Source organism: Homarus americanus, unplaced genomic scaffold (genome assembly GCF_018991925.1).
Source record: "Homarus americanus isolate GMGI-L3 unplaced genomic scaffold, GMGI_Hamer_2.0 scaffold19117, whole genome shotgun sequence".
Classification (NCBI taxonomy): domain Eukaryota; kingdom Metazoa; phylum Arthropoda; class Malacostraca; order Decapoda; family Nephropidae; genus Homarus; species Homarus americanus.
In genome coordinates, this window is record NW_024754704.1 from 411,766 (window position 1) to 438,214 (window position 26,449).

The 26,449-nt window shown below is 38.2% G+C and overlaps 2 protein-coding genes across 4 annotated transcripts in view; both read right to left on the minus strand.

Annotated features, from left to right (window-relative positions):
• Positions 1–249: 249 nt before the first annotated feature.
• Positions 250–18,344, minus strand: LOC121855997 (melanization protease 1-like). Its single transcript, XM_042351231.1, has 8 exons — positions 18,197–18,344; positions 16,004–16,091; positions 4,711–4,844; positions 4,466–4,595; positions 2,538–2,649; positions 1,976–2,178; positions 1,417–1,610; positions 250–933 (listed from the first exon to the last, which is right to left on the minus strand). The coding sequence occupies exons 1-8, from the start codon at positions 18,221–18,223 to the stop codon at positions 727–729; spliced, it is 1,095 nt and encodes a 364-aa protein (XP_042207165.1). The 5' UTR covers positions 18,224–18,344; the 3' UTR covers positions 250–726.
• A 2,447-nt stretch (positions 18,345–20,791) lies between these two features.
• The window catches only part of LOC121855999 (melanization protease 1-like), an 8,983-nt gene continuing 3,325 nt past the window's right edge, over positions 20,792–26,449 (minus strand). For all 3 annotated transcript variants that reach the window (XM_042351234.1, XM_042351236.1, XM_042351235.1), the window contains exons 3-8: positions 26,062–26,195; positions 25,817–25,946; positions 23,066–23,177; positions 22,501–22,706; positions 21,942–22,135; positions 20,792–21,475 (exon numbers count right to left, since the gene is read on the minus strand). In XM_042351234.1, coding sequence (XP_042207168.1) covers positions 21,269–21,475; positions 21,942–22,135; positions 22,501–22,706; positions 23,066–23,177; positions 25,817–25,946; positions 26,062–26,195 — 983 coding nt within the window. In that variant the 3' untranslated portion in view covers positions 20,792–21,268. The remainder of the gene's footprint in view (positions 21,476–21,941; positions 22,136–22,500; positions 22,707–23,065; positions 23,178–25,816; positions 25,947–26,061; positions 26,196–26,449) is intronic.

The following is a 26,449-nucleotide window of genomic DNA, read 5'->3' on the forward strand; positions in this document are numbered from 1 at the left end:
CTCCCGATTGTTTTCTAATCAAAGTTATAACAAGTTATCTTGCCATTTTATCAGTATTGTTGTGTCATTCAGGTTTGTCAAGGAACCTTGTTCACCAGAAAATCATATATTTTTTTTTTTTATAATAGCAGCTCCTTGATGACCCTCCCTCACCAGTAGTACTGTACTTATATTAAGTGTTAACCTGTTCACATTCTATGCATATATTTCACTATAACTTTTATTATAAATCTGTGAAATAAAACACAATTAAAATTATAAAAAATCTTATTTTTAGAGTTAAGGAATTAATAATATATAAATACCCTATGCACACTGGATTGCAGGAAAGTGCTTTTGAGCTGCAAAAAAAAAAAAATACAATTTCTCTTAGCTATAATTCTATAACAACGTCTTAATAAAAATGAACAAGTTTGAACCTTGGTTGAATAATTACTCGTCTTTTATGAAAAATTAGAATACACAAACATCCCATATTATTATTAAGCAAGTCATTACCACAGCAGAAAACACTACCATACAGGTAATTATTTCCTTGTTATAAAAACTCCATAAAAACCCCATCAAGTTTCTTTATCTTCATTTTGTATCATTGTATTAAGAAACTTTAGGAGACAGTTGGCCGTGTTCAAGTCACTGTGTACTTTTGTAATTGTTTCTTTTGGCGAAGGATGCTCACTATGTTATAACACCACAATTCATAGCTAACTTTAATACTTTAAATCCTTATGGCCTCAATTTCTCTTCAATCCAGTTCCTGTAATGAGTGACGTAGGTGTAGACGCCAGGTACACTCTGTTGACCACAGTTCGTTGGGCCGTAAGACACGACACCAATTTGGAGGTATGGAGGACCTCTCGGCCCCGACAATATCAATGGTCCACCAGAGTCGCCCCCGCATGAGTCCTGTCCTGCCCAAACTCCTGCACAAATCTACAAAGCAAAGCAAATTTTACCATAAAGTAACACTCTGGGAGGTGCAGATAACAGTGTGGGTCAATATACTGTTTGATAAGTTACCAATATTCAAGTTAAGTTTACCTATGTCACCATGTACAAGAAACATAATGACACATGATTTAGCGGTGTAATAAGAGATCAGTGAATGACACTTAACATATTAGTTGTAAGTCGTAGGTTGATAGAAAGACACGAGAGGGTGGGGGGTTTCTGAGACAAGTGTGAAGAATGAAAGATGTGAGCAACAATAAAGTTCAAATAACTAGAAATTGTGGGATGTATAAGTGTCTTGATAAACAACATGTAACAACATTACATGCATGAGTTGTTATCTCACTATGTATAATTTACACTTATTCCTTAATGATGCTTTCACAGGGAAGCGTCTTATATTGTACACCATATTAACTACATGGAATCACTACAGACAATAGATTAATAAACACAATTACTTACTTGTTCATTAACTATATCTCCCCTGTAGGTGGCATTGCATTGTGAATGATCTACAAAGGGTAATTCAACATGTAACAACCTATTACTTGTAGTTCCATTCTCAGTGAAGCCCCACCCTGCTGCTATAGGCTCATTAGTAGATCGGTTTGCCACGTCAATATTTTGAGGAGGCAGACAAACCGCACGAACCCAAACTGGAGGAACAAATCAAGGAAAATACATTATTATCGTAACCTGCAAGTGGTTAAGGTTGGTAAATATTAATTTGCTTTATGTAAAAACTTTATAATAAGGTGTTTTCCTTCTCATCCTCAGTCATTTGTAGGAAATTTCTTAAACAAATATTGCAGCAAGTAAAAATGGGCAAAGTTGATTTACCTGAGAAATAATATATTTTGTTATTTTTAAACATACCCAAGATTTATTTTGAAAACAAAATGAGGTTCCTCACATTAAATAGATTTTTTTTCTAATAATTTGCCAGAATCAACTGGATTTCTATAAAATCCTTAAATCCATGAGTGATTTTTAAGACGGGCACCAACTTCCGTTCACTTACATCCACTAATATCAATGGGGCTGCTGACTCGGATAAGGGCGATGTCATCAGAAAACTTTACTCTTGTATTATAGTTCGGGTGAGGAATGATCTCTTCTATAGTAAAATCTTGAACTGAGGGAGCGCAACTACCAGGTCCAATATATGGTCGGGCACAGTCCGGGTCGGTGGTCAAGTCCCATTCTCCAAGTCGGACGACTTCTCTGTAATAAATATTAGGAAGATATTGGTGCTGCAGTTAAAGCGTGCTGACTTGTAATCTAAGATTCCATTCAGATTTAATAGAATTTAGTGTTTGGTCAATTTGACATCACACTGAATACATTTTCTAATAACCCTTTATGTCATTTAAATTTATTAAATAGTATATTTATACATGTTATTCATACAAATTATTAAAAAAAGTTACAAATATTTTTACTCATATTTAATAATTCATCGTAATTAGAAATGTATATATTCCTACACCAATAAATTATACAAATATGCACATATGGAAGTATTGACTCTCTTGTAGCTTCAGTCTCCTATTCTTTATTACTCAACCAACTACCATACTTACAGCTTCTTGTTTCCTAATACAGACTCCAGTACGCAGTGAGCAGCTGTTAATATGTATCTTTCGTTGATCACTGACCCACCACACAGGAACTCTGTTGTTGAGGATCCCACGGCTGAAAGGTTTATTAGTTGAAAATCATGCTTTAAAAGAGATAAGTCTTAGCTGCTTGGAAAATTTAATAAGGTATAATAAAAAGTTTCAAAGTCTGGCAGTAGACGGAGAGAAGTAAGCCTCAAAATAACCCATTGCAATAATTATATATTTGGCGTCAAAACATGATACTGACTGTTTCTGTTCTTTTGTTTCACCTTAACACAACTCATGATGTATTGCTTCCCTCCCTTAATATATTTATGTATATCAACACCACTGTATAATGTACTTACAGTATACAGTATTATAAATTTAAGGAAAAAAGAAAAAAGAAAAAAAGTGATAACAATGGTAACATTCTGATACGATCTTACTAACACCATGTTATGTGAACTATTCCAGATGATTCTAAATGTAACATGATACTTCATTGAGATAAATGTACAGTCTATATTAGGTGCCATTAAGAGAGCTCAGGCTCTCAATTGGCTCATCCATGCCAATAATGTTATTTTTATCGACTCTGTATCTGGTTTTTTCTGGGTAAATTAACTGTTTCAATATAAATATCCTCAGACTATGTATTCACAGTAACACAATTATGCGCCGGCACAGTTGCTTGTCGAGTACTTTATAGTCTACGTAGAGACGGGGAAAAGAGGCTTTTAAGAGTAGAAACTGTAGTAAAATCTACAGAATAGAGAAAGGGAACTAACATTGCAGCAAACGGGGAGTGGTTTAAGCTTAGAAGTTAGAAGGAACGAGTTAAGTAGGTCGGTGAAGGTAGAGCCTCACTGCATATGGGAACATTACTCGTATACTACACACAGGAACGAGTCACTTCTATGTGTATTTGATGTAATTCCTTAGAAAAGAAGAATCTTCAAAGTGTGTAACAAAATTTCCTTCTATTTTATCCTGTTTAACTGTGTGACATGTGTTGATAAGAGGTTAACTGGATATAAAGAATAATTTATTGTTTGAGGCAGAATTACTGTACTGTATAAACAAGGTTCTGGAAAGAGGTACTGATAGTAACTAAGTTCTGCCGATTGAGAACTAGAGAAGTAGATTTAATTAAGTGATAGGAAAAAACTAGAATAACATCTAGTAGGGGAATATTAGGGTGTACCGAAACTTAAGCTACTCTCAATTTAGATTTTTTAAACAAATTATATATTAAAAAAAAAAAAACTAAGTCTATACCAGTGCGAAAAAATGAACTCCTGTTTCTAATTACCCTCCTTGTGTATGAACCCTGTAGTGCAAGAACCCTGTAGTATATGAACCCTGTATGTAAGAACCCTGTAGTGTATTGACCCTATCATGTGTAAGAATCCTGCATTTAAGAACCCTATAGTGTATGAACCGTGTAGTGTATGAACCGTGTAGTGTATGAACTGTGTAGTGTATGAAACCTGCAGTGTGTGAACCTTAAGTGTGAACCCTGTAGTGTAGGAGCTCTGAAGTGTGGGAATCCTATATAGCAGTATGAATAGTATAGCATGTGAACCCTATAATGGTAACCCTGTAGTGTGGGAACTCTGTAGTGTGGGAACTCTGTAGTGTGGGAACTCTGTAGTGTGGGAACCGTGTAGTGTGGCAACCCTGTATGCCTAATTAATTTAACCATTGCCTATTTCATATCATAATTCATTAGACCATATGCGTTTATAAAAAAAAATAGATTTAATGGGTTGGAAAATTAACAACTGTAACAGTGAAAATTAAATTAATCTAAATATTTTCTATTACTTTCATATCTTGTATCTTCAAATACCAAAAAGCAGTTTCTCCTCTTTTTCATTTCAGTAATTTAATATTCGGTCACTCACCTCTGTATCCTAATACAGCCATCCAAGCATGACTACCGAGGGGTGCTTCTGTTTCACCAATAATCCTGAACACCTCCGAGCTCTCCCCACAGTTCCTGGGCAACAGGTTGGTATTTCGGGGACAACACACCTAGTACAGGATATAAAAGCATTATTTTGTAATATTCTCTACTGTCGGAAAATAAATGATTTTATTTGACTTCCAGATAACTTTTACAACTTTAATATGATTGAAAGGTATTTACCGTTGGCTCCCTGTTCCTGAAAGAGCAAGTGACTCGCTGCAGAGCGGCAATGTTCTCAGGAGTGGCGTTACTCAGTAGCCGCACCAGCTGTGGGCACTGTCGTAGTGGGATACATTCATGTTGGCAGGTCACTCCTGTTGACAAAGATATAATTCTGATTCAAGTAATCGATCTGAATAATTAATTATGGCCAAGATTGAACTGTTCGATAATTATCAGTTTAATACAAATATAAAAGAGAGAAGGAATGAACTTGCATGCCATGACGAAGGTTGGAGAGACTTAAGAGCTTTTTGTCCTGAGCAACACTACGTAGCCACCTACGCCTTTACATCCCCTATTCCATAACACTCTATCTCGACCATTCTTGTCGGATGACTATATAACCTGAGATAAACCTTTGGAGTAATAATATTATTGTACAGATTATTTTTTTAAGTTTCTCATAATCGCCTGTGTTTAGTTTATATCCCTTCCTGGTGCTTCTTTTATGTCCCTTATTGACATATTCTGTCCACATTAGTATCAATGATGAATAGCTGCTTGTTATTGATCGTATGATTATGGTGTACGCATAATCGATTACAATACAGGTAACCATAAACGGAAGCGATTATATTTTTTGTTCTGCTTTATAATTATTGAAATTGATTACACAAACTGCAACTGTAATCAGGACAATTTCCATAATTATTTTTGTATATTCCCCTTATGTTTACCATAATGTGTAAATGCCACACATTCCTAGCTACTCGAATAACAACTAGAATGGTCGCTTGTCGTCTGTGTACCAGGATTAGTAACCGGTCAGTCAGGTACTGTACACACAATCTACCTAACTTACTACCTCAAGCCATAGTCAGTCAGTGTCAACATTTTAAAGGAACCGCCAAACTGAGTGGCTCTACACGTGCGGTCATGACCTCTGGGACGCTAGGGTCACCATTACTCTAGGAAAGGGACCAGCTGTCAAAATCCCTACGGAAGTGATCCATCACCTGATGACGACATGTCAGACGATAGTAGTGAACCCACTCAGTCGGAAAATACTGTTAATGAACTGAATGACATACAGTCAACAAATTGGAAAGGCATGTCGGGGGACGATGCGGAGAAATGGGTCAAAGAAGTCTACTCAGAAGTGGTCAGGTGGTCGCCAGCTAACCTTTTTGATCTACTCAAGTGCACGGCCACCAAAGAAATGATCCGGGAGATGACTTGCCTCATAAACAATTACACCCACGACAGCTCCATGACCCCATTAGCTCTTCAAATATTGGATATAATATCCCATCTAATCTGTCAGAGGACACACGCAAGGTAGCAATGAATAGGAGATTCAAAATGTAGCAGAAAGGGGCCCTTGATGATATCCTACTCGAAGCAAGAACACTGCAGGAGAGACTAAAATTCATAGGAAAAGGAAGCAAAACACCGAGGATGGTAACGAGATGCGTGGGGGAAAGGTGTTCCTGGCGGTAAGATCTCTCACAGAGGAATTTTACGGTGTTGTTCTGCCAATAAACAGAGAGACATTACAACAATTGAAGGGAAAACATCCCCCGCAAGTGAAGAGGGAGACATCAGGTTCCATTGAGCCTATATCCCTCCAAATGCTGTCCTGTTTGAGAAAATAACAGGGGGAATGGTGTGGAAAAAAAGAACTAAAATCTCAGGGAGGGGCTGGCCCTTCAGGTATGGATGCAAACGGTTGGCGAGTCATCCTCAGCACAATCAAGTTTGGCGTCGTAGAAAGTGATCTTTGCAATACCACCGCCTCCCTTGCAAGAAAGCTAGCAACCTCGTGCTGCCATCACCTTCATGCTCTGACGGCCTGCCGCCTCATTCCCCTGGATAAAAATCCAGGATGTAGGCCTATAGGAGTGGAGGAGGTGCTGAGACGGATCATTGGAAAATGCATAATGGAGGTGGTAAATGATGATGTCAGGGCATCTGCAGGGAACTTGCAAGTTTGTGTTGGTCATCAAGCTGGAGGGGAAGCTGCCATTCACGCCATGAGAAAGATATTTGAACAGCGTGATTGCGAGGCAGTACTCCTGGTTGACGCTTCCAACGCACAACATCAAGATCAAGTGTCCAAGCTTTGTATTGTATGTTGAAAACATCTATAGGAACCCACCAGACCTCTATACAACAAGTTTCAAGGCCTTAAGAGGAGATACCACCATACAGTCAACTGAGGGAACAACGTAGGGGGACCCTGTCACCATGGCAATGTACGCACTAGGCCTATCAGTGCTCCAACATACAATAAAATATGAAACAACCGAGGTCAAGCAAGTGGCTTACACTGATGACCTAACAGGAGCAGGAAAAGTAGAGGGCATCAAAAAGTGGTGGGACCTGGTAACAACACGAGGTCCACAAATAGGGTACCACCCAAATGCCAGCAAGTCCTTCCTCACTGTGAAGCCAAAACACTATGAGCGGACAATGGAGATGTTCGGCGGTAGTGAGGTAAAAATAACAAAGGATGGCCAAAGACATCTACTGTAGGTGCGGAAATTGGCATGCAGAACTTCAAGACCGAGTACGTAACGGGAATAGTTAATGAGTGGGTGAAGGAAATCTAAGCTCTGTCTGTTATTGCGAAAACAGAACCACATGCGGCTTTTGCGGCATTCACCCATTAAGTCAAGCATTGCTGGAATTACCTGTTGCACACTATTCCTGATATCGGACCCCTCCTACTCCCTCTGGAAGAAGTCATCTATGTCGCTTTTACCCCAACACTTGTGAAAAACCCAGCAGAAAGGTCACCCCTTGCATTACCATCAAGACTGGGAGGTATGGAACTAACTGATCCAGTGGAGTTTGCTGCTACAGAACATCAGAACTCAGTCAAGCTCACGGCACCCCTCACTGAGCACATAATAGCTCAAAATGCAGCAAGTCAGGTGGCAGCAGGAGAAAACGGCCCCAGTCGAAAACGACCCAAACCAGAACGGCCCCACTCTAACCAAAACGGTTCCACCCTGTAACCAAAACGGCTCCACCCTGTGACCAAAACGGCCTCACCGTGTGACCAAAATGGCCAAACTCTAACCTAACCTAACCAAAACTGAGCATGATAGCAGCCATGTTGACAGTCTGAGTTGGCTGGGTAACTAACCAGAAGTGGCAACTGGTTGTTTGGTCCAATGTTTACATCGCTTACATTTGACAGTTGTCACTTCTGGTGAGTTACCCAGCCATGGATTCACTCTGACCTGCTTCCGTTCGTCAGTCAATCATAGCAGCTCAGACTGTCAACATGGCTGCTGTCTTGCTCAGTTTTGGTTAGGTTAGGTTAGAGTTAGGCCATTTTGGTCACACGGTGGGGCCGTTTTGGTCACAGAAGAGAAAGAAGAGAAAAGAGAAAGAAGAGGAGAGTGGGGCCCTTCTGGTTTGGGCCGTTTTCAACTGGGGCCGTTTTGTCTCGAAACCAGTCAGGTGGATTCCAGCGAACTAAACAAGATTCGACGGCCCATTACGACAGAACGGCAGCACACCCAAAATGATAAACTGCAACAGCTGTTGCAGCAATTGTTTGAAAACTTGAAGAAAAAAATAGCTATAGCGCAGGGGGTGGGCGCCTCGAACTGGCTAACAACGTTACTAATAAGGACAAAGGGCTTCATCCTTAATAAACAAGAATTCACAGATGCCATTGCTCTAAACGGCAGGCCAGTAGAAGGTTTGTCCTCCCAATGCGCGGGTGGCTCATCTTATGACATTGACCACGCCATGGTATTCAAGAAAGGGGGCTTTGTATGAACGAGGCATGACGGAGTAAGGGATCTCACAGCAAATATGTTGAAGGAAATCTGCCGTGATGTCAGGGTAGAACCGACCCTCTTTCCATTGGACTGTGAGAATTTCCAACATAGGACTCCAAACACATCCAACGAAGCCCGTGTGGAAGTCAGTGCTCGAGGATTCTGGACGCTGGGACGTCTGTAGTGAGACTTCTTTGACATAAGGAATTTCGATCCCATGCCTGCATGTCACCGTAACCTAGTTCTGGATGCTGCACACAGGAGGAACGAGAATGACAAGATCAGGGCATAAGGGGAGAGAGTTCGGAATGTTGATCAAGGCAGCTTCGCTCCTCTGGTGTTCACAGCCCCTGGTGGGATGGGACCAAGCGCAAAATGTTTCGATGCCAGACGTGTGGAGGTGTTATCTGAACGGGAGCAGCAGCCCAGAGTTACATTACAGCCTGGTTGAGGTGTCGACTGTCCTTCTCTCTGCTTAGGTCCGCGTTGCTTTGCTTCAGGGGAGCGAGAGCATCGGCTCCAAAGCCGACAGTAGTCGAAGATATTGACTATGAAGCAACAGTCACTGAATGCCGCATAGATCTGCCGCTCAACTAACACAACACAGCTAGGATAGCTACTTATGCATTAGGACATTTAATTTTAAGGTAATAAAATGATGGCGAAGTTGTGGCTATTGGGGGAGGCTGGAGGCCAATGGGGAAAAAGTAGTAGTAGAAATGCGTTGCAATATCTTGTGTGTTGGAGTACTGTGTGTCTTGAAGTGCTGTGTGCTGGAGTACTGTGAAATTGGCCCTTATCTCACGTTGATACTGTACAGTAAATATAACTTATTTCTGTCACACACACACACACACACACACACACTACTACTACTTTGTTGTCACTCAGAATTGATTATGACGATCATTCAGCCATGATAAAATGATATGAGTTATTAAGGATGTCACTTTCGTTGGTGAGCTCTGAGGCGACTAGAGAGGCAGATACGAGACCAGAACGTGTGGAGGGCTACATCTAGTGCGGGAGGGGCGGCAGCAGCGTCTTTCCAGTGTCGGCGTGGTGCTCCTCCTAGCGTTACGATGAGGAGTAATCGTCTCCCAGGTGAGGGCTGTCGATTTGTCACTTTTTTAGGTTTGTATTAAGAAAATCCTTCTACCTTTTCAGTTCCCACTAGAATTACGTTTATTCGTAAAGTGACTGTAAAGTACTTGCTTTGGCGATCTAATGTTGTCTATGCAAGTAGCATGGCCAGTCCAGTGTAGTTGTTCATGGATAATGGTAGCCTCGATGCTCCTACAGTTGGTGTCAGCGAGAATACTGGCATTTGTTCTATCGTCTTCCCAGCGAACTCGGAGGATGGAACGAAGACTATGTTGGTGAAAGCTTTCATGTGCCTTCAGGTGCCTCCTGTATGTGACCGATGTTTCGTTGCCATATAGCAAGGTAAGGAGGACCACTGCTCGATACACGCGCAACTTTGTAGATAATTTCAGCTCCCTGCAGATGAAGACACAGGTACGGACTCTGTCAAAGGCTTGAGAAACACATCTGATCCAATGTTGAATCTCTTCATCGATGTCCACGGTGGTGGACAGGTGGGTTCTGAGATACTGAAAGTGAGTAACATTAGAGAGGGTAGTACCGTTAAGCTGGATGGATGGTGGAGGTGTGTCTGAGCCAGGTGCAGGTTGAAAGAGTATCTGAGTCTTACGTACATTCAAAGCTGAAGTGCGCATATTGTGACGTTACGTTGAGTCCCGGGAGTAGAAACCAGCAATTAGAAACTACCGCAACAACCACAACAAACCATACGTAGACCACGTGGGCATGGAACGTGAGAAGGCGGCTGAAACGTCAGAGGTGACGTTTCATGGAGCCAGTGGAAAACTGAAGCCTAATTGGTTGTAGATTCCCTCCAATAATTGATGTGGTGACCATAGTACACTGGATATAGAAGAAGCAGGTTTGACTTGGTCGAGGAAGGTGTAAACGGTGGAAGAAGTTAGACACATAGAAAAGACCTTAACTTGAGTGTACATTATATTGTTGAGTGTGTGAGTCAAGGAAAGTGGAGGAAAATAGGATAGAATATTTTTTGTGTATAGGATGTAATATTGTGTAGGATATACTATAGTGTGTAGGATATACTATAGTGTGTAGGATATACTATAGTGCGTAGGATATACTATTGTGTGTAGGATATACTATAGTGCGTAGGATATACTATAGTGTGTAGGATATACTATTGTGTGTAGGATATACTATTGTGTGCAGGATATACTATAGTGTGTAGGATATACTATTGTGTGTAGGATATACTATTGTGTGTAGGATATACTATTGTGTGTAGGATATACTATTGTGTGTAGGATATACTATAGTGTGTAGGATATACTATTGTGTGTAGGATATACTATTGTGTGTAGGATATACTATTGTGTGTAGGATATACTATAGTGTGTAGGATATACTATTGTGTGTAGGATATACTATTGTGTGTAGGATATACTATAGTGTGTAGGATATACTATTCTGTGTAGGATATACTATAGTGTGTAGGATATACTATTGTGTGTAGGTTATACTATTGTGTGTAGGATATACTATTGTGTGTAGGATATACTATTGTGTGTAGGATATACTATAGTGTGTAGGATATACTATTGTGTGTAGGTTATACTATTGTGTGTAGGATATACTATAGTGTGTAGGATATACTATTGTGTGTAGGATATACTATAGTGTGTAGGATATACTATAGTGTGTAGGTTATACTATTGTGTGTAGGATATACTATAGTGTGTAGGATATACTATAGTGTGTAGGATATACTATTGTGTGTAGGATATACTATTGTGTGTAGGTTATACTATTGTGTGTAGGATATACTATTGTGTGTAGGATATACTATTGTGTGTAGGATATACTATAGTGTGTAGGATATACTATTGTGTGTAGGTTATACTATTGTGTGTAGGATATACTATTGTGTGTAGGATATACTATAGTGTGTAGGATATACTATTGTGTGTAGGATATACTATAGTGTGTAGGATATACTATTGTGTGTAGGATATACTATAGTGTGTAGGATATACTATAGTGTGTAGGATATACTATTGTGTGTAGGATATACTATAGTGTGTAGGATATACTATACTGTGTAGGTTATACTATTGTGTGTAGGATATACTATTGTGTGTAGGATATACTATTGTGTGTAGGATATACTATTGTGTGTAGGATATACTATTGTGTGTAGGAGATACTATAGTGTGTAGGATATACTATTGTGTGTAGGATATACTATAGTGTGTAGGATATACTATTGTGTGTAGGATATACTATTGTGTGTAGGATATACTATAGTGTGTAGGATATACTATAGTGTGTAGGTTATACTATTGTGTGTAGGATATACTATTGTGTGTAGGATATACTATAGTGTGTAGGATATACTATTGTGTGTAGGATATACTATTGTGTGTAGGATATACTATTGTGTGTAGGATATACTATAGTGTGTAGGATATACTATTGTGTGTAGGATATACTATAGTGTGTAGGATATACTATTGTGTGTAGGATATACTATTGTGTGTGTAGGATATACTATTGTGTGTAGGATATACTATAGTGTGTAGGATATACTATTGTGTGTAGGATATACTATAGTGTGTAGGATATACTATAGTGTGTAGGATATACTATTGTGTAGGATATACTATTGTGTGTAGGATATACTATTGTGTGGATATACTATTGTGTGTAGGATATACTATTGTGTGTAGGATATACTATTGTGTGTAGGATATACTATTGTGTGTAGGTTATACTATTGTGTGTAGGATATACTATTGTGTGTAGGATATACTATAGTGTGTAGGATATACTATTGTGTGTAGGATATACTATAGTGTGTAGGATATACTATTGTGTGTAGGATATACTATTGTGTGTAGGATATACTATTGTGTGTAGGATATACTATTGTGTGTAGGATATACTATTGTGTGTAGGATATACTATTGTGTGTAGGATATACTATTGTGTGTAGGATATACTATTGTGTGTAGGATATACTATTGTGTGTAGGATATACTATTGTGTGTAGGATATACTATTGTGTGTAGGATATACTAGTGTGTGTGTAGGATATACTATTGTGTGTAGGATATACTGTTGTGTGTAGGATATACTATTGTGTGTAGGATATACTATTGTGTGTAGGATATACTATAGTGTGTAGGATATACTATTGTGTGTAGGATATACTATTGTGTGTAGGATATACTATTGTGTGTAGGATATACTGTTGTGTGTAGGTTATACTATTGTGTGTAGGATATACTATTGTGTGTAGGATATACTATAGTGTGTAGGATATACTATTGTGTGTAGGATATACTATTGTGTGTAGGTTATACTATTGTGTGTAGGATATACTATTGTGTGTAGGATATACTATAGTGTGTAGGATATACTATTGTGTGTAGGATATACTATTGTGTGTAGGATATACTATTGTGTGTAGGATATACTATTGTGTGTAGGATATACTATTGTGTGTAGGATATACTATTGTGTGTAGGATATACTATAGTGTGTAGGATATACTATTGTGTGTAGGTTATACTATTGTGTGTAGGTTATACTATAGTGTGTAGGATATACTATAGTGTGTAGGATATACTATTGTGTGTAGGATATACTATTGTGTGTAGGTTATACTATTGTGTGTAGGATATACTATAGTGTGTAGGATATACTATAGTGTGTAGGATATACTATTGTGTGTAGGATATACTATAGTGTGTAGGATATACTATTGTGTGTAGGATATACTATAGTGTGTAGGATATACTATTGTGTGTAGGATATACTATAGTGTGTAGGATATACTATTGTGTGTAGGATATACTATAGTGTGTAGGATATACTATAGTGTGTAGGATATACTATTGTGTGTAGGATATACTATAGTGTGTAGGATATACTATTGTGTGTAGGATATACTATAGTGTGTAGGATATACTATTGTGTGTAGGATATACTATTGTGTGTAGGATATAATAGTGTACTTGGCTTGAAATTTCGTAACATTATATTGGTAAAAGAACGGTGACGTTATCTAATCTTCTTTGTATTGTATTGGTTGGTGTACCCCAACCCTCGTTATTGTTTGCTCACTTGTCACTATAATTATGATTAACGTAACTTGTTTGTCTGCTTGGTTGTGAATATTCCCAAATCGGTTAATACTTGTGAACTTGTCTTTTGATTCGTTTGTTGGTACTTGTCAAATGCTTTATTTCTTTTGTTAAATGAATTGTATTTTAATTTGTTCTTAGTTTATTGCTTATTCCTTCCATTTATTAATTTCATTGGCAACCTTGTTATTTTTTACTGTTACTGGAGTGGTGAACTATGGTTTGATACAATCTAGGACCACCAGTCCGTAACAATATGCATCTGCATAGGTGTTCAGGATCTCCTGTACGTCGCGTTCAATATGAGCGACAAGGGTGAGGTCGTCTGCACACTCAAGTTCAGTAATGGAAACTGCCGACATCTTTGTTCCTACCTGGAATCGTCTTATGTTAAAAAGACCCTTCATCTGGTACTGGACGTCCACCCCGCTGGCTAAATTGGCACTGACACATCCTTGTTTTACCCCCATTTGGATGGGGAAGAACTCCGACTGGGTGCCATTGCGCAGGACACTGCCGTTAATGCCATCATGGAGTTGCCTCACAATGGCGTTGAATTTTGATAGGCAGCCAAAATGGCTGAGGGTCCGCAAGAGGGCTTCTCTTTTGACCGAGTGGAAGGCCTTGGTTAGGTCGATGAAGGCCATTTATAGGTCACAACGCTGTTCTCTGCACTTGTCCTGCATCTGGCGGGCAGCAAAGATCATGTCAGTGGTGCCACTTGATAGCCTACAGCCACATTAAGATTTGGGGAGGAACTTTTCCGCCTCAGGAAGAAGTCTGTTTAGGGGGACTCTGGTGATAATCTTGCCAGCTACGAACAGCAGCGAGATCCCGGGGTAGTTGCCACATTCTGACCGGTCTCCCTTGTTCTTATAAATATTGACGATGGAGGCGTCTTTAAGAGCATGGGGGCTTTACTCTCTTTCCCATATATTCTCCAGGCGAGAGTGGAGACGGCCGGTAAGCAGAGGTCCTCCAGCTTTATACACCTTGGCTGGGATTCCATCAGGTTTTGAGGCTTTGTTATTCTTTTTCTGTTTGATGGCAGTAGCTTCCTTATCCAGGGATGGAGGATAGCTGAGGTGGGTCAGCTCTGGATGCTGAGGGACCTGCTGGGTAGTCAGGATATTCACATCGATGTTTCGGTTGAGCAGAGAACGGTAGGTGCTCCTTCCAGTGCTGAAGGATATCTTCTTCACACAGTCACAAAATAGTAACGTATCACTTACGAACTCTTAGATGAACCTTAAAACCTTATCACGGTAATTGGAACATAACTGATTTCGATACCAATTTTACAACCATATTTGACTTTATATTAACCGGAAAATTTGACAAACATTTCTTGGAGAAATAAAGAGCCGAACTTTAACTCTCGCATGACTTATGGGTAAAGAATCTTATAAAGAAATATCTGCGTAATGTTTACCTGTAACACAAATTTGGCGTTATTTCAAGTTTAATTCCTCCATAGAATAATATAATGAGGAAAAATATGGGATGATAGGTATTGAGAAAGTTTGGTTTGGATCATTAACTTCCGCAGCATAAATAACGTCGTCTGGTACTGTATGTACATCGTCAGGCATTAATCATAAAAAGCTTAAACTGACCGGCTCACGTTAATCTAATTAGTAGAGTACTTTATTCTGTTGTAAATAAGTTCGCATTTTTATTTTTAATAAGTATAATATAAGTTATGCAAATTACGTGTTAAATCTTTCAACGTATAAGGTCGGCTTCATCCATAGGTGACCCACCTGCAGTACGAAGAGGCTTGGTAGGTGAGCTTTATCCTCCCTAATATTTATCATCCAGTCATCCTTATACAACATCTAAGGTTACTTTATTTATAAATAATAATTGACTTCTAGTTCCTGCCAGTCAAGGGCAACACGTGTGAAACACACACAAATAACGGTGTGCTCTCTCCGTATGTGTTAAATTACTTCCTCATAAAAAGCTTCTCCCTCCGGGAAACTCAGTGATGTAACTACTGTAGAAGATGCTTTTATTTATAAGCACTCCAGCATCACAAGTACATATTCCACACAAGTACTTATTCCAGAAACACTGAATACAACACATCACAAGGAGGCATTTACTGGCTGTGGTAGCGAAGAGAAAGACAACAAACTAGGCATCCACAATACGTACCAATAAATCATTTTAAAACTTTTCTTACCAGAACGTTTTTTATCATTTTATATTTGTTTGTTACAGTCATGCTAACCTTGTTACGCGCTTAAAGACCTTCGTCATTGAGATGCAGTAGCATATAACATTAGAATAACTTACTCTGGGTGTGAGCCATCTGGAACAGCGGCAGCAGCAACAGCACTACCAAGGCACCAAAGCTGCATCCTCTTTGTATGTGTACCATACTCTGTATTGGAGTAAATAGAAAAAATAAGACTGAGGGTAAACTGTAGGGAAAAAGAATGTCTTTTTAACAAGCACTGATGATATATGTATTAATAATAGCACCTTTGCTTTAGCCGTGAGTATTTGGTTCCTATACAACGCTCTGTTAACAAGTTCAAAGGTGTTGCTGCAGTTAAGCTCGTTTGCAATTAGTTAACGTGGCAACCATACAAAAACATTAACTGTACAAGTAACTTTACTAATGATTTGGAAGTGTGGTTCAGTCAAGGCAAATATCCTACAGTGACTACAGCGAGTTGTAGGGTCCAAAGTTTATGTATTGTAAATTAATAAAGATATGTCTATTCTCTTATAATGGAAACATTTGGATACACCCCATTTCATCTCCAACCCGGTTCGTCACCAAAAAACCCGTTTCGTCATAAAAAAACAAACATTGTCACCAATATCAAATCCGTTTCGTCACTATTAACGGTCTGGTGATGAAACAGTCGCTGGTATTATTGACAAATTGTGCGTTATTATTTTGTACGAATAGAAATTACACATGTTTACATACGATTCGAGAATGATTGTTATTATTTTACATGAATATTAATTATTTAATAAAGAAAATAATAAATAAGTTGATTATAATGGTAAATAAACAAAATACAGAACAAATGAAGGTGTTTTCTTCTTCATTACCACCTTCAGCGCGGGTTGCACTCAGACTGTCGCGTGATTTCTGTAAACAACGGGCAATTATCAGGCAAACCACTCGATGGAAACGATTGGCGGTTAATTAACATATTCTCTTTGCTATTTTGATTTCATCGTCTCTCTTTGCTTTCCTTACATTTTTCTTAACATTCCTAGATAGTTCATTATACCTATTTCTGAGCGGCTCCTCCCCTCCCTTTAATTTCTTATATATTCCTTTCTTTATTCCTATGTCATGTTTAAGTTTTCTGGTCATCCACCTTGGCTCATTCTTATTTGACCTAATTTTTCTGTATGGTATATTTTGTTCTTGTGCTTTATGTAGTATACTAGTGAATATATTATAGTCATGATCAATTGTTGTGTCATCTATGACCTCACCCCTTCCTACTGGGGACTGACGTCACTGTTCCCAGGTGACCTCAACTAGGTACCTTCTTAACCCCTGATAATCCGCCAACCGAAAGTTTGGGACTCTGACCATATTGTCATTGTTTTTCGTTTCCCAATTTAGGGTGAAACTGATTTTTCTGTGATCACTGTAAGGAGTTACAGGAGTCATGCAGGATGAATATGAAGGACTGTATACTGTATATATTTTGTTTTCACAAAGAGATTGAAGACCCTTGGAACGTGTATCAGCTCGGGCTGTGCAAGCGAGAACAATACTGGACTTCAAAATAACTCTGGGCAATACTATGGGGAGGATACTACACAGGCCACTTGTCTCTTAGGTAGTTAAATCTGGTCAATCATTGCGTTCGAGAAAAGTCAGTTCGTAACATCCATGAGGACCCTAGAATCACACTTAGGTCTTATTGCAACTATATCTTGCGCTAGTCAGGCCGCACCTCGATTATGCGGTTCAGTTCTGGTGCCCCTATTAGAGTCGGTGCAGCGAAGAATGACAAAAATGATTCCGGGACTTAGAAACCTTCCATATTAGGATAGGTTAAAGAAACTTAACTTGCATCCCCTAGAAAGACGAAGAGTGCGGGGAGGTATGATAGAAGTATTTAAGTGGGTGAAAGGAATCAATAAAGGGGATATAGATAAAGTTCTTATAATATCCGAGCAGGATAGGACTCGGAGCAACGGATTCAAGTTGGATAAGTTTAGGTTTAGAAGGGAGATAGGAAGAAACTGGTTCACAAATAGGGTGGTGGACGAGTGGAACAAGCTTAGCAACTTTGTAGTAAGTGCGGGAACTCTGGAAAGTTTCAAAAGGAGGCTAGATAGATTCATGGATGATAGAGAGTGGTAGTAACTCTCGACAGGAGCTGCCATGCACAGGCCAACCGGCCTATTGCAGACTCCTTATTTTCTTGTTCTTAGGTAAACAATATAATTATATAGTATATCACTAAAAATAGCATTGCTGCATGATACAATGTCTTTACATACCCTTTTCACCATAAATGTAGAATGCATTTGATAATTGATTGTAGACTGATCCACCTAACACTCGTAAGGATTTTCACAATGTCTTCAGCTCACTGTTAATGTCTTCAACCAACAACCTTCCAACGCAGCAGCTCAACGTTCACTGAGGCAGGAATCGGGGCGCATGGGTGTTTTGTATGAACCAATGAAGAGCTTTTCTAGGCATTTGTTGTGTTATAGGGCAGATTTAATATTCGTCGTTATGGTATCATTGTAGAAAAGTGAATGATTTTTAGCCGTATTGTAAAAGAAGAAATAAAAAACAGTGAGATACAATTATGGTACAGCGCCATATAAATATACTGTAAATGGCAACCGTTTGACCTTTGGAGCGATTGTCCGACTTTTTCTACTTTAAGGAACTTTTCCTAGTTTAAGCTGTACAACTGGGACGTCAATGTTAACCAGGTGTATGATTATAATAATAATAATAATAATAATAATAATAATAATAATAATAATAATAATAATAATAATAATAATAATCGAGAACTTCTTAACATGGGGAAGAGTTCAATTATTTCAATCTTGTTGTAAAGGATTAAAGGGACAAAATGAGCAAAATCTCTGCCTGGCTAAATTATTTTTTAATCATTAATTTTTTTACATATAGTCTTGATTTTTTAATTATCATTGTTAGGATATTATCAAATTAATCTTACCTGTCTTTTCATTCATTTCATATTGTTACCGCCACAGTAAGATAAGCTAGAAGAGAGAGAAAGAGAGGGATAACCATAATAAGATAAACTAGGCGAGAGAGAGAGAGAGAGAGAGGAGATGAGATAAGAGATATAGTGTTGACAACGAATTTGCTGACCAATCTGCTGAGGTGTTTCAATACGAAAACATATGGCCCTCGCCTCCGGGCTGAGATTGCCCTCGAGGGCAGTCTACTGATTTCTACAGGACAGACAACACGTTGGTTCAGACCACTAGACCCTAAAACGTGAGTGATCGTGAAGTATTAGAATCTGCTAAGAAACTCTAAATAACTTTAATAAGTATATTTGTGTACTGCAATTTGATCATATTATACCAATTGTCTCCTGTATCAATAGTTATAACTTGCGAGTTATATTTAAGATGTTAACAGGCTATGTACTGTATATTGATTGTATTTCATAATATGTGTCCTGAGATAACAGCATTTGTTATATGAGAAATGTTCTTTAACAGGTTTTGACCGAATTATATGGTACGCGTCAACGTTGAGGGTTTATTTCTCCAGCAACAAACCAATAACGCTCCTATGAGCGTTAACACATATATTTTTTATTGTGTTTCCACTACTGCTGAAGGTAACTATCGGTTACAAATATGTTCTGGACATTTATTATTGCGTCATACAGAGTATAACCTGCCATATGAATCGAGGTTTAGTGGTGAGTGTATGTGTGTGGAGGAACGTGAGTAATACTTGAGGGTGGAGAAATTTGTGTAGTAGTATGTGAGAGTGGAGAAACTTATGTGAAACTTCTACATTATGATGGTATAAAGTTTAGGCAAGTAAACGATCGAAGTTGTACAAAAAGGTAAGATTGACTGGGAGTGAATACACTGGTTGATTATAAGTTATTGATAAATTTTACAATAGTTGGGACTGTTCCTATTGCGATCAATACATGATCGTATGGGCCGGATGCGGTTGTGGTGTCGTACAACAATTCTCGGACGAGGGATCTTGGGTGGTAGTAGGAGCCGGTGTCGAGGATGGTACAGAATTTTCTCACCAAATTTGCAGATGAGGTCGTGGTGATGGTCAGAGAGAGCCGAGAGGGTCAGTATGTTGAGAGCTTCTTGGTATGTGGAGTAGGAAGGGGAGAGAATAATCTTGCATGCCCTCTTTTGCACTTTTTCTAGGTGTTTACGTTGTGTGGCATTTAGGGAGGAAGACCAGGTAGGGGAGGCATAGGTGAGCTTGGGAAGTATGAATGTTGTGTAAACACTGAGGAGCTCGGGTGCAGGAACTCCAAGGGACTTGAGTCGGCGGAGGAGGTGGAGACGGAAACTGGAGGATTTGACAACTTCACTGACGTGTGGTTTCCAATTTAGTTTGTTGTCTATGGTGACGCCGAGGAGTTACGTGGAATCTACAACCTGGAGTGTGTTCGGACCTAAAGTAATGGAAGGAGGTGGGACAATGTCGGGGGAGAGGTTGATGTGCATAACCATGGTCTTGGTATGGTTGATGGTGACACGATTGTTGGTGGCCCAGAACAAACTGTGTGTGTTCTAGTAGTGTACTGTGTATGCTGGAGGACTATGTGTGTTGGAGTAGTGTTGAAGTACAGTATCATGCATGCAGCTCCCGATTGTTTTCTAATCGAAGTTATAACAAGTTATCTTGCCATTTTATCAGTATTGTTGTGTCATTCAGGTTTGTCAAGGAACCTTGTTCACCAGAAAATCATATTTATTTTTTTTTATAATAGCAGCTCCTTGATGACCCTCCCTCACCAGTAGTACTGTACTTATATTAAGTGTTAACCTGTTCACATTCTATGCATATATTTCACTATAACTTTTATTATAAATCTGTGAAATAAAACACAATTAAAATTATAAAAAATCTTATTTTTAGAGTTAAGGAATTAATAATATATAAATACCCTATGCACACTGGATTGCAGGAAAGTGCTTTTGAGCTGCAAAAAAAAAAAAATACAATTTCTCTTAGCTATAATTCTATAACAACGTCTTAATAAAAATGAACAAGTTTGAACCTTGGTTGAATAATTACTCGTCTTTTATGAAAAATTAGAATACACAAACATCCCATATTATTATTAAGCAAGTCATTACCACAGCAGAAAACACTACCATACAGGTAATTATTTCCTTGTTATAAAAACTCCATAAAAACCCCATCAAGTTTCTTTATCTTCATTTTGTATCATTGTATTAAGAAACTTTAGGAGACAGTTGGCCGTGTTCAAGTCACTGTGTACTTTTGTAATTGTTTCTTTTGGCGAAGGATGCTCACTATGTTATAACACCACAATTCATAGCTAACTTTAATACTTTAATTCCTTATGGCCTCAATTTCTCTTCAATCCAGTTCCTGTAATGAGTGACGTAGGTGTAGACGCCAGGTACACTCTGTTGACCACAGTTCGATGGGCCGTAAGACACGACACCAATTTGGAGGTATGGAGGACCTCTCGGCCCCGGCAATATCAATGGTCCGCCAGAGTCGCCCCCGCATGAGTCCTGTCCTGCCCGACCTCCTACACAAATCTAAAAAGCAAAGTAAGTTATACCATAAAGTAACACTCTGGGAGGTACAGATAACAGTGTGGATCAATATACTGTTTGATAAGTTACCAATATTCAAGTTATGTTTACAAACTTCAGCATGTATAAGAGGTCAGTGGATGACACTTAACATATTAGCTGTAAGTCGTGAGTTGGTAGAAAGACACGAGAGGGTGGGGAGTTTCTTAGACAAGTGTGAAGAATGAAAGATGTGAGCAACAATAAAGTTCAAATAACTAGAAATTGTGGGGTGTATAAGTGTCTTGATAAACAACATGTAACAACATTACATGCATGAGTTGTTATCTCACTATGTATAATTTACACTCATTCCTTAATGATGCTTTCACAGGGAAGCTTCTTATATTGTACACCATATTAACTACATGGAATCATTAATGATAATATTATCTATTATGTTTAGATTAATAAACACACAATTACTTACTTGTTCATTAACTATATCTCCCCTGTGGGTGGCATTGCACTGTGAACGATCTACAAAGGGTAATTCAACATGTAGCAGCCTATTACTTGTAGTTCCGAGTTCAGTGATGCCCCACCCTGCTGCTATAGGCACATTGTTAGATCGGTTTGCCACGTCAATATTTTGAGGAGGCAGACAAACCGCTTTAACCCAAACTGGAGGAACAAATCAAGGAAAATACATTATTATCGTAGCCTGCAAGTGATTAAGGTTTGTAAATATTAATTTGCTTTATGTAAAAACTTTATAATAAGGTGTTTTCCTTCTCATCCTAAGACATTTGTAGGAAAAATTCTTAAACAAATATCGTAGTAAGTAAAGACAGCCGAAGCTATATTTACCTAAGAAATAATATATTTTGTTATTTTTAAACATACCCAAGATTTAGTTTGAAAACAAAATGAGGTTCCTCACATTAAATAGATTTTTTTCTAATAATTTGCCAGATTCAACTGGATTTCTATAAAATCCTTAAATCCATTAGTGATTTTTAAGACGACACCAACTTCCGTTCACTTACATCCACTAATATCAATGGGGCTGCTGACTCGGATAAGGGCGATGTCATCAGAAAACTTTACTCTTGTATTATAGTTTGGGTGAGGAATGATCTCTTCTACAGTAAAATCTTGAACTGGGGCAGCGCAAATAGCAGTTTTATTATTATCTGGTTGGAAACAGTCTAGGTCGGTGGTCAAGTCCCATTCTCCAAGTCGGACGACTTCTCTGTAATAAATATTAGCAAGATATTGGTGCTGCAGTTAAAGTGTGCTGACTTGTAATCTAAGATTCCATTCAGATTTAATAGAATTTAGTGTTTGGTCAATTTGACATCACACTGAATAAATTTTCTAATAAACCTTTATGTCATTTAAATTTATTAAATAGTATATTTATACATGTTATTCATACAAATTATTAAAAAAAGTTACAAATATTTTTACTCATATTTTATATTTCATCGTAATTAGAAATGTATATATTCCTACACCAATAAATTATACAAATATGCACATATGGAAGTATTGACTCTCTTGTAGCTTCAGTCTCCTATTCTTTATTACTCAACCAACTACCATACTTACAGCTTCTTGTTTCCTAATACAGACTCCAGTACGCAGTGAGCAGCTGTTAATATGTATCTTTCGTTGATCACTGACCCACCACACAGGAACTCTGTTGTTGAGGATCCCACGGCTGAAAGTTCGAGAATTTCATATATATATATATATATATATATATATATATATATATATATATATATATATATATATATATATATATATATATATATGTATATATATATATACAGTCAACCCTGACTTTACGCGGTTAATTCAACCCGGAGGGTACCGCGGAAAGTGAGAAAAGCATAAAGTAAACAACATAACATATGGGATTAATTGAAATAGAGTCCGGGCCGATCCCCAAACTCCACTTTTTGACGACACACAACTATGTTGTAGTAAAAATATTATCTTAACTTTATGATGGTATGCACACACAATTAATAAATAAGAGAAATATCAATAATATTAGGTTTTTTAACACTTACATTAGTAGAAAAGATGGCTGGGCACACGGGGATGGGGGGTTGGTTCCGAGGCAGAGGGCAGATTATTGGCCCTCACCTGTATCACTTGTATCAATTGTATCACTATCCACCACAGAGACTTGCAGGGCCTCTTTGTCAAACCCCTCAAAGTCCATATAAGTCCATATCCTCACTATAATTATCACTATCACTGACTTGGGCCAGCTGTGGTGGGTGGCGGGTGAAGAACTCGGTAATGTTTTGATGACTGGGCGACCTTGTGGGCACCATGCTCGCGCCGCTTACACAACATGGCGGATAGCGGGAGAGGGCGGGAGAGATGGCAGGAGGTTTGGATCCAAAAATGGCACGGTTCTCCAGCTGCTCTCCACGTAAAGGGGTACACGCACCGCGGAATGTGAGCATTCCTGTTTTGGCAGGGTACCGTGTAAACGTGTAAACGCGGAATGTGGGATCGTGTAAAGCGAGGGTTGACTGTGGTATATATATATATATATATATATATATATATATATATATATATATATATATATATATATATATATATATATATATATATATATATATATATATATATATGGATGAAGTAGAAATGTAATAGTCAGGGTTTTTCATTAGTTGAAAATCATGCTTTAAAGGGGATAAGTCTTCGCTGCTTGGAAAATTTAATAAGGTATAATAAAAAGTTTCAAAGTCTGGCAGTAGACGGAAAAAAGTAAGCCTCAAAATAACCCATTGCAATAATTATATATTTGGCGTCAAAACATGATACTGACTGTTTCTGTTCTTTTGTTTCACCTTAACACAACTCATGATGTATTGCTTCCCTCCCTTAATATATTTATGTATATCAACACCACTGTATAATATGTATATACCTATAATACAAATAAATAAATAAAAGAATAAATAACAAAGTGATATTCGTGGTAACATTCTGATATAGTGTACAATTCTGGATGATTCTAAATGTAACAATACTTCCTTGAGATAAATGTTCACTAGGCCTATATATCAGGTGCCATTAAGAGAGCTCAGCGATGTCAATAGTGTTATTTTTATCGACTCTGTATCTGGTTTTTTTTGGGTAAATTAACTGTTTCAATATAAATATCCTCAGACTATGTATTCACAGTAACACAATTATGCGCCGGCACAGTTGCTTGTCGAGTACTTTATAGTCTACGTAGAGACGGGGAAAAGAGGCTTTTAAGAGTAGAAACTGTAGTAAAATCTACAGAATAGAGAAAGGGAACTAACATTGCAGCAAACGGGGAGTGGTTTAAGCTTAGAAGTTAGAAGGAACGAGTTAAGTAGGTCGGTGAAGGTAGAGCCTCACTGCATATGGGAACATTACTCGTATACTACACACAGGAACGAGTCACTTCTATGTGTATTTGATGTAATTCCTTAGAAAAGAAGAATCTTCAAAGTGTGTAACAAAATTTCCCTCTATTTTGTCATATTTAGCTTTTGACATAATTTATGTCGGCAGAGATTATATTAATACAAAGCATAATTTATTGTTAGAGGCAGAATTACCAGGTTCTGGAAAGAGGTACTGATAGCAACCAAGTTCTGCCAATTGAGAACTAGAAATGTATATTAAATTAATTGATAGAAAACGAAACTAGAATAACATCTAGTAGGGGAATATTAGTGTGTTCTAAAACTTAAGTTATTCTCAGCTTAGATTTAAACAAATTATATATTTAAAACAAAATTAACAGTCTACACCAGTGCGAAAAAATGAAGTCTTGGTGTAAAAACCCTGTAGTACAAGAACCCTGCATGTAAGAATCCTGCAGTGTAAGAACCCTGTAGTGCAAAAACCCCGTAATATATGAACCCTGTAGTGTATGAATCCTGCAGTGTGGAGCCCTGTAGTGTGTGAACCCTATAGTGTGAACACTGTACTGTAATGTGTGAACCCGGTAGTGTGGGAATCCTATAGAGCGAACAGTGTAGCATGTGAACCCTATAGTGGTAACCCTGCAGTGTAGTAACCCTGCAGTGTGGTAACCCTGTAATGTTGGAACTCTGTAGTGTGGCAACCCTGTACTACTAATTAATTTAACCAACGCCTATTTCATATCATAATTCATTAGACCATATGCGTTTATATAAATTTACATTTAATGGCTAAAAAATTTAACAATTGTGACGGTGAAAAGTAAATTAATCTAAATATTTTCTATTACTTTCATATCTTGTATCTTCAAATACCAGAAAGCAGTTTCTCCTCTTTTTCATTTCAGTAATTTAATATTCGGTCACTCACCTCTGTATCCTAATACAGCCATCCAAGGATGACTACCGAGGGGTACTTCTGTTCCACCAATAATCCTGGTCAATCCTTCGCTATCCCCACAGTTCCTGGGCAACAGGTTGGTATTTCGGGGACAACACACCTAGTACAGGATATAAAAGCATTATTTTGTAATATTCTCTACTGTCGGAAAATAAATGATTTTATTTGACTTCCAGATAACTTTTACAACTTTAATATGATTGAAAGGTATTTACCGTTGGCTCCCTGTTCCTGAAAGAGCAAGTGACTCGCTGCAGAGCGCCAATGTTCTCAGGAGTGGCGTTACTCAGTAGCCGCACCAGCTGTGGGCACTGTCGTAGTGGGATACATTCATGTTGGCAGGTCACTCCTGTTGACAAAGATATAATTCTGATTCAAGTAATCGATCTGAATAATTAATTATGGCCAAGATTGAACTGTTCGATAATTATCAGTTTAATACAAATATAAAAGAGAGAAGGAATGAACTTGCATGCCATGACGAAGGTTGGAGAGACTTAAGAGCTTTTTGTCCTGAGCAACACTACGTAGCCACCTACGCCTTTACATCCCCTATTCCATAACACTCTATCTCGACCATTCTTGTCGGATGACTATATAACC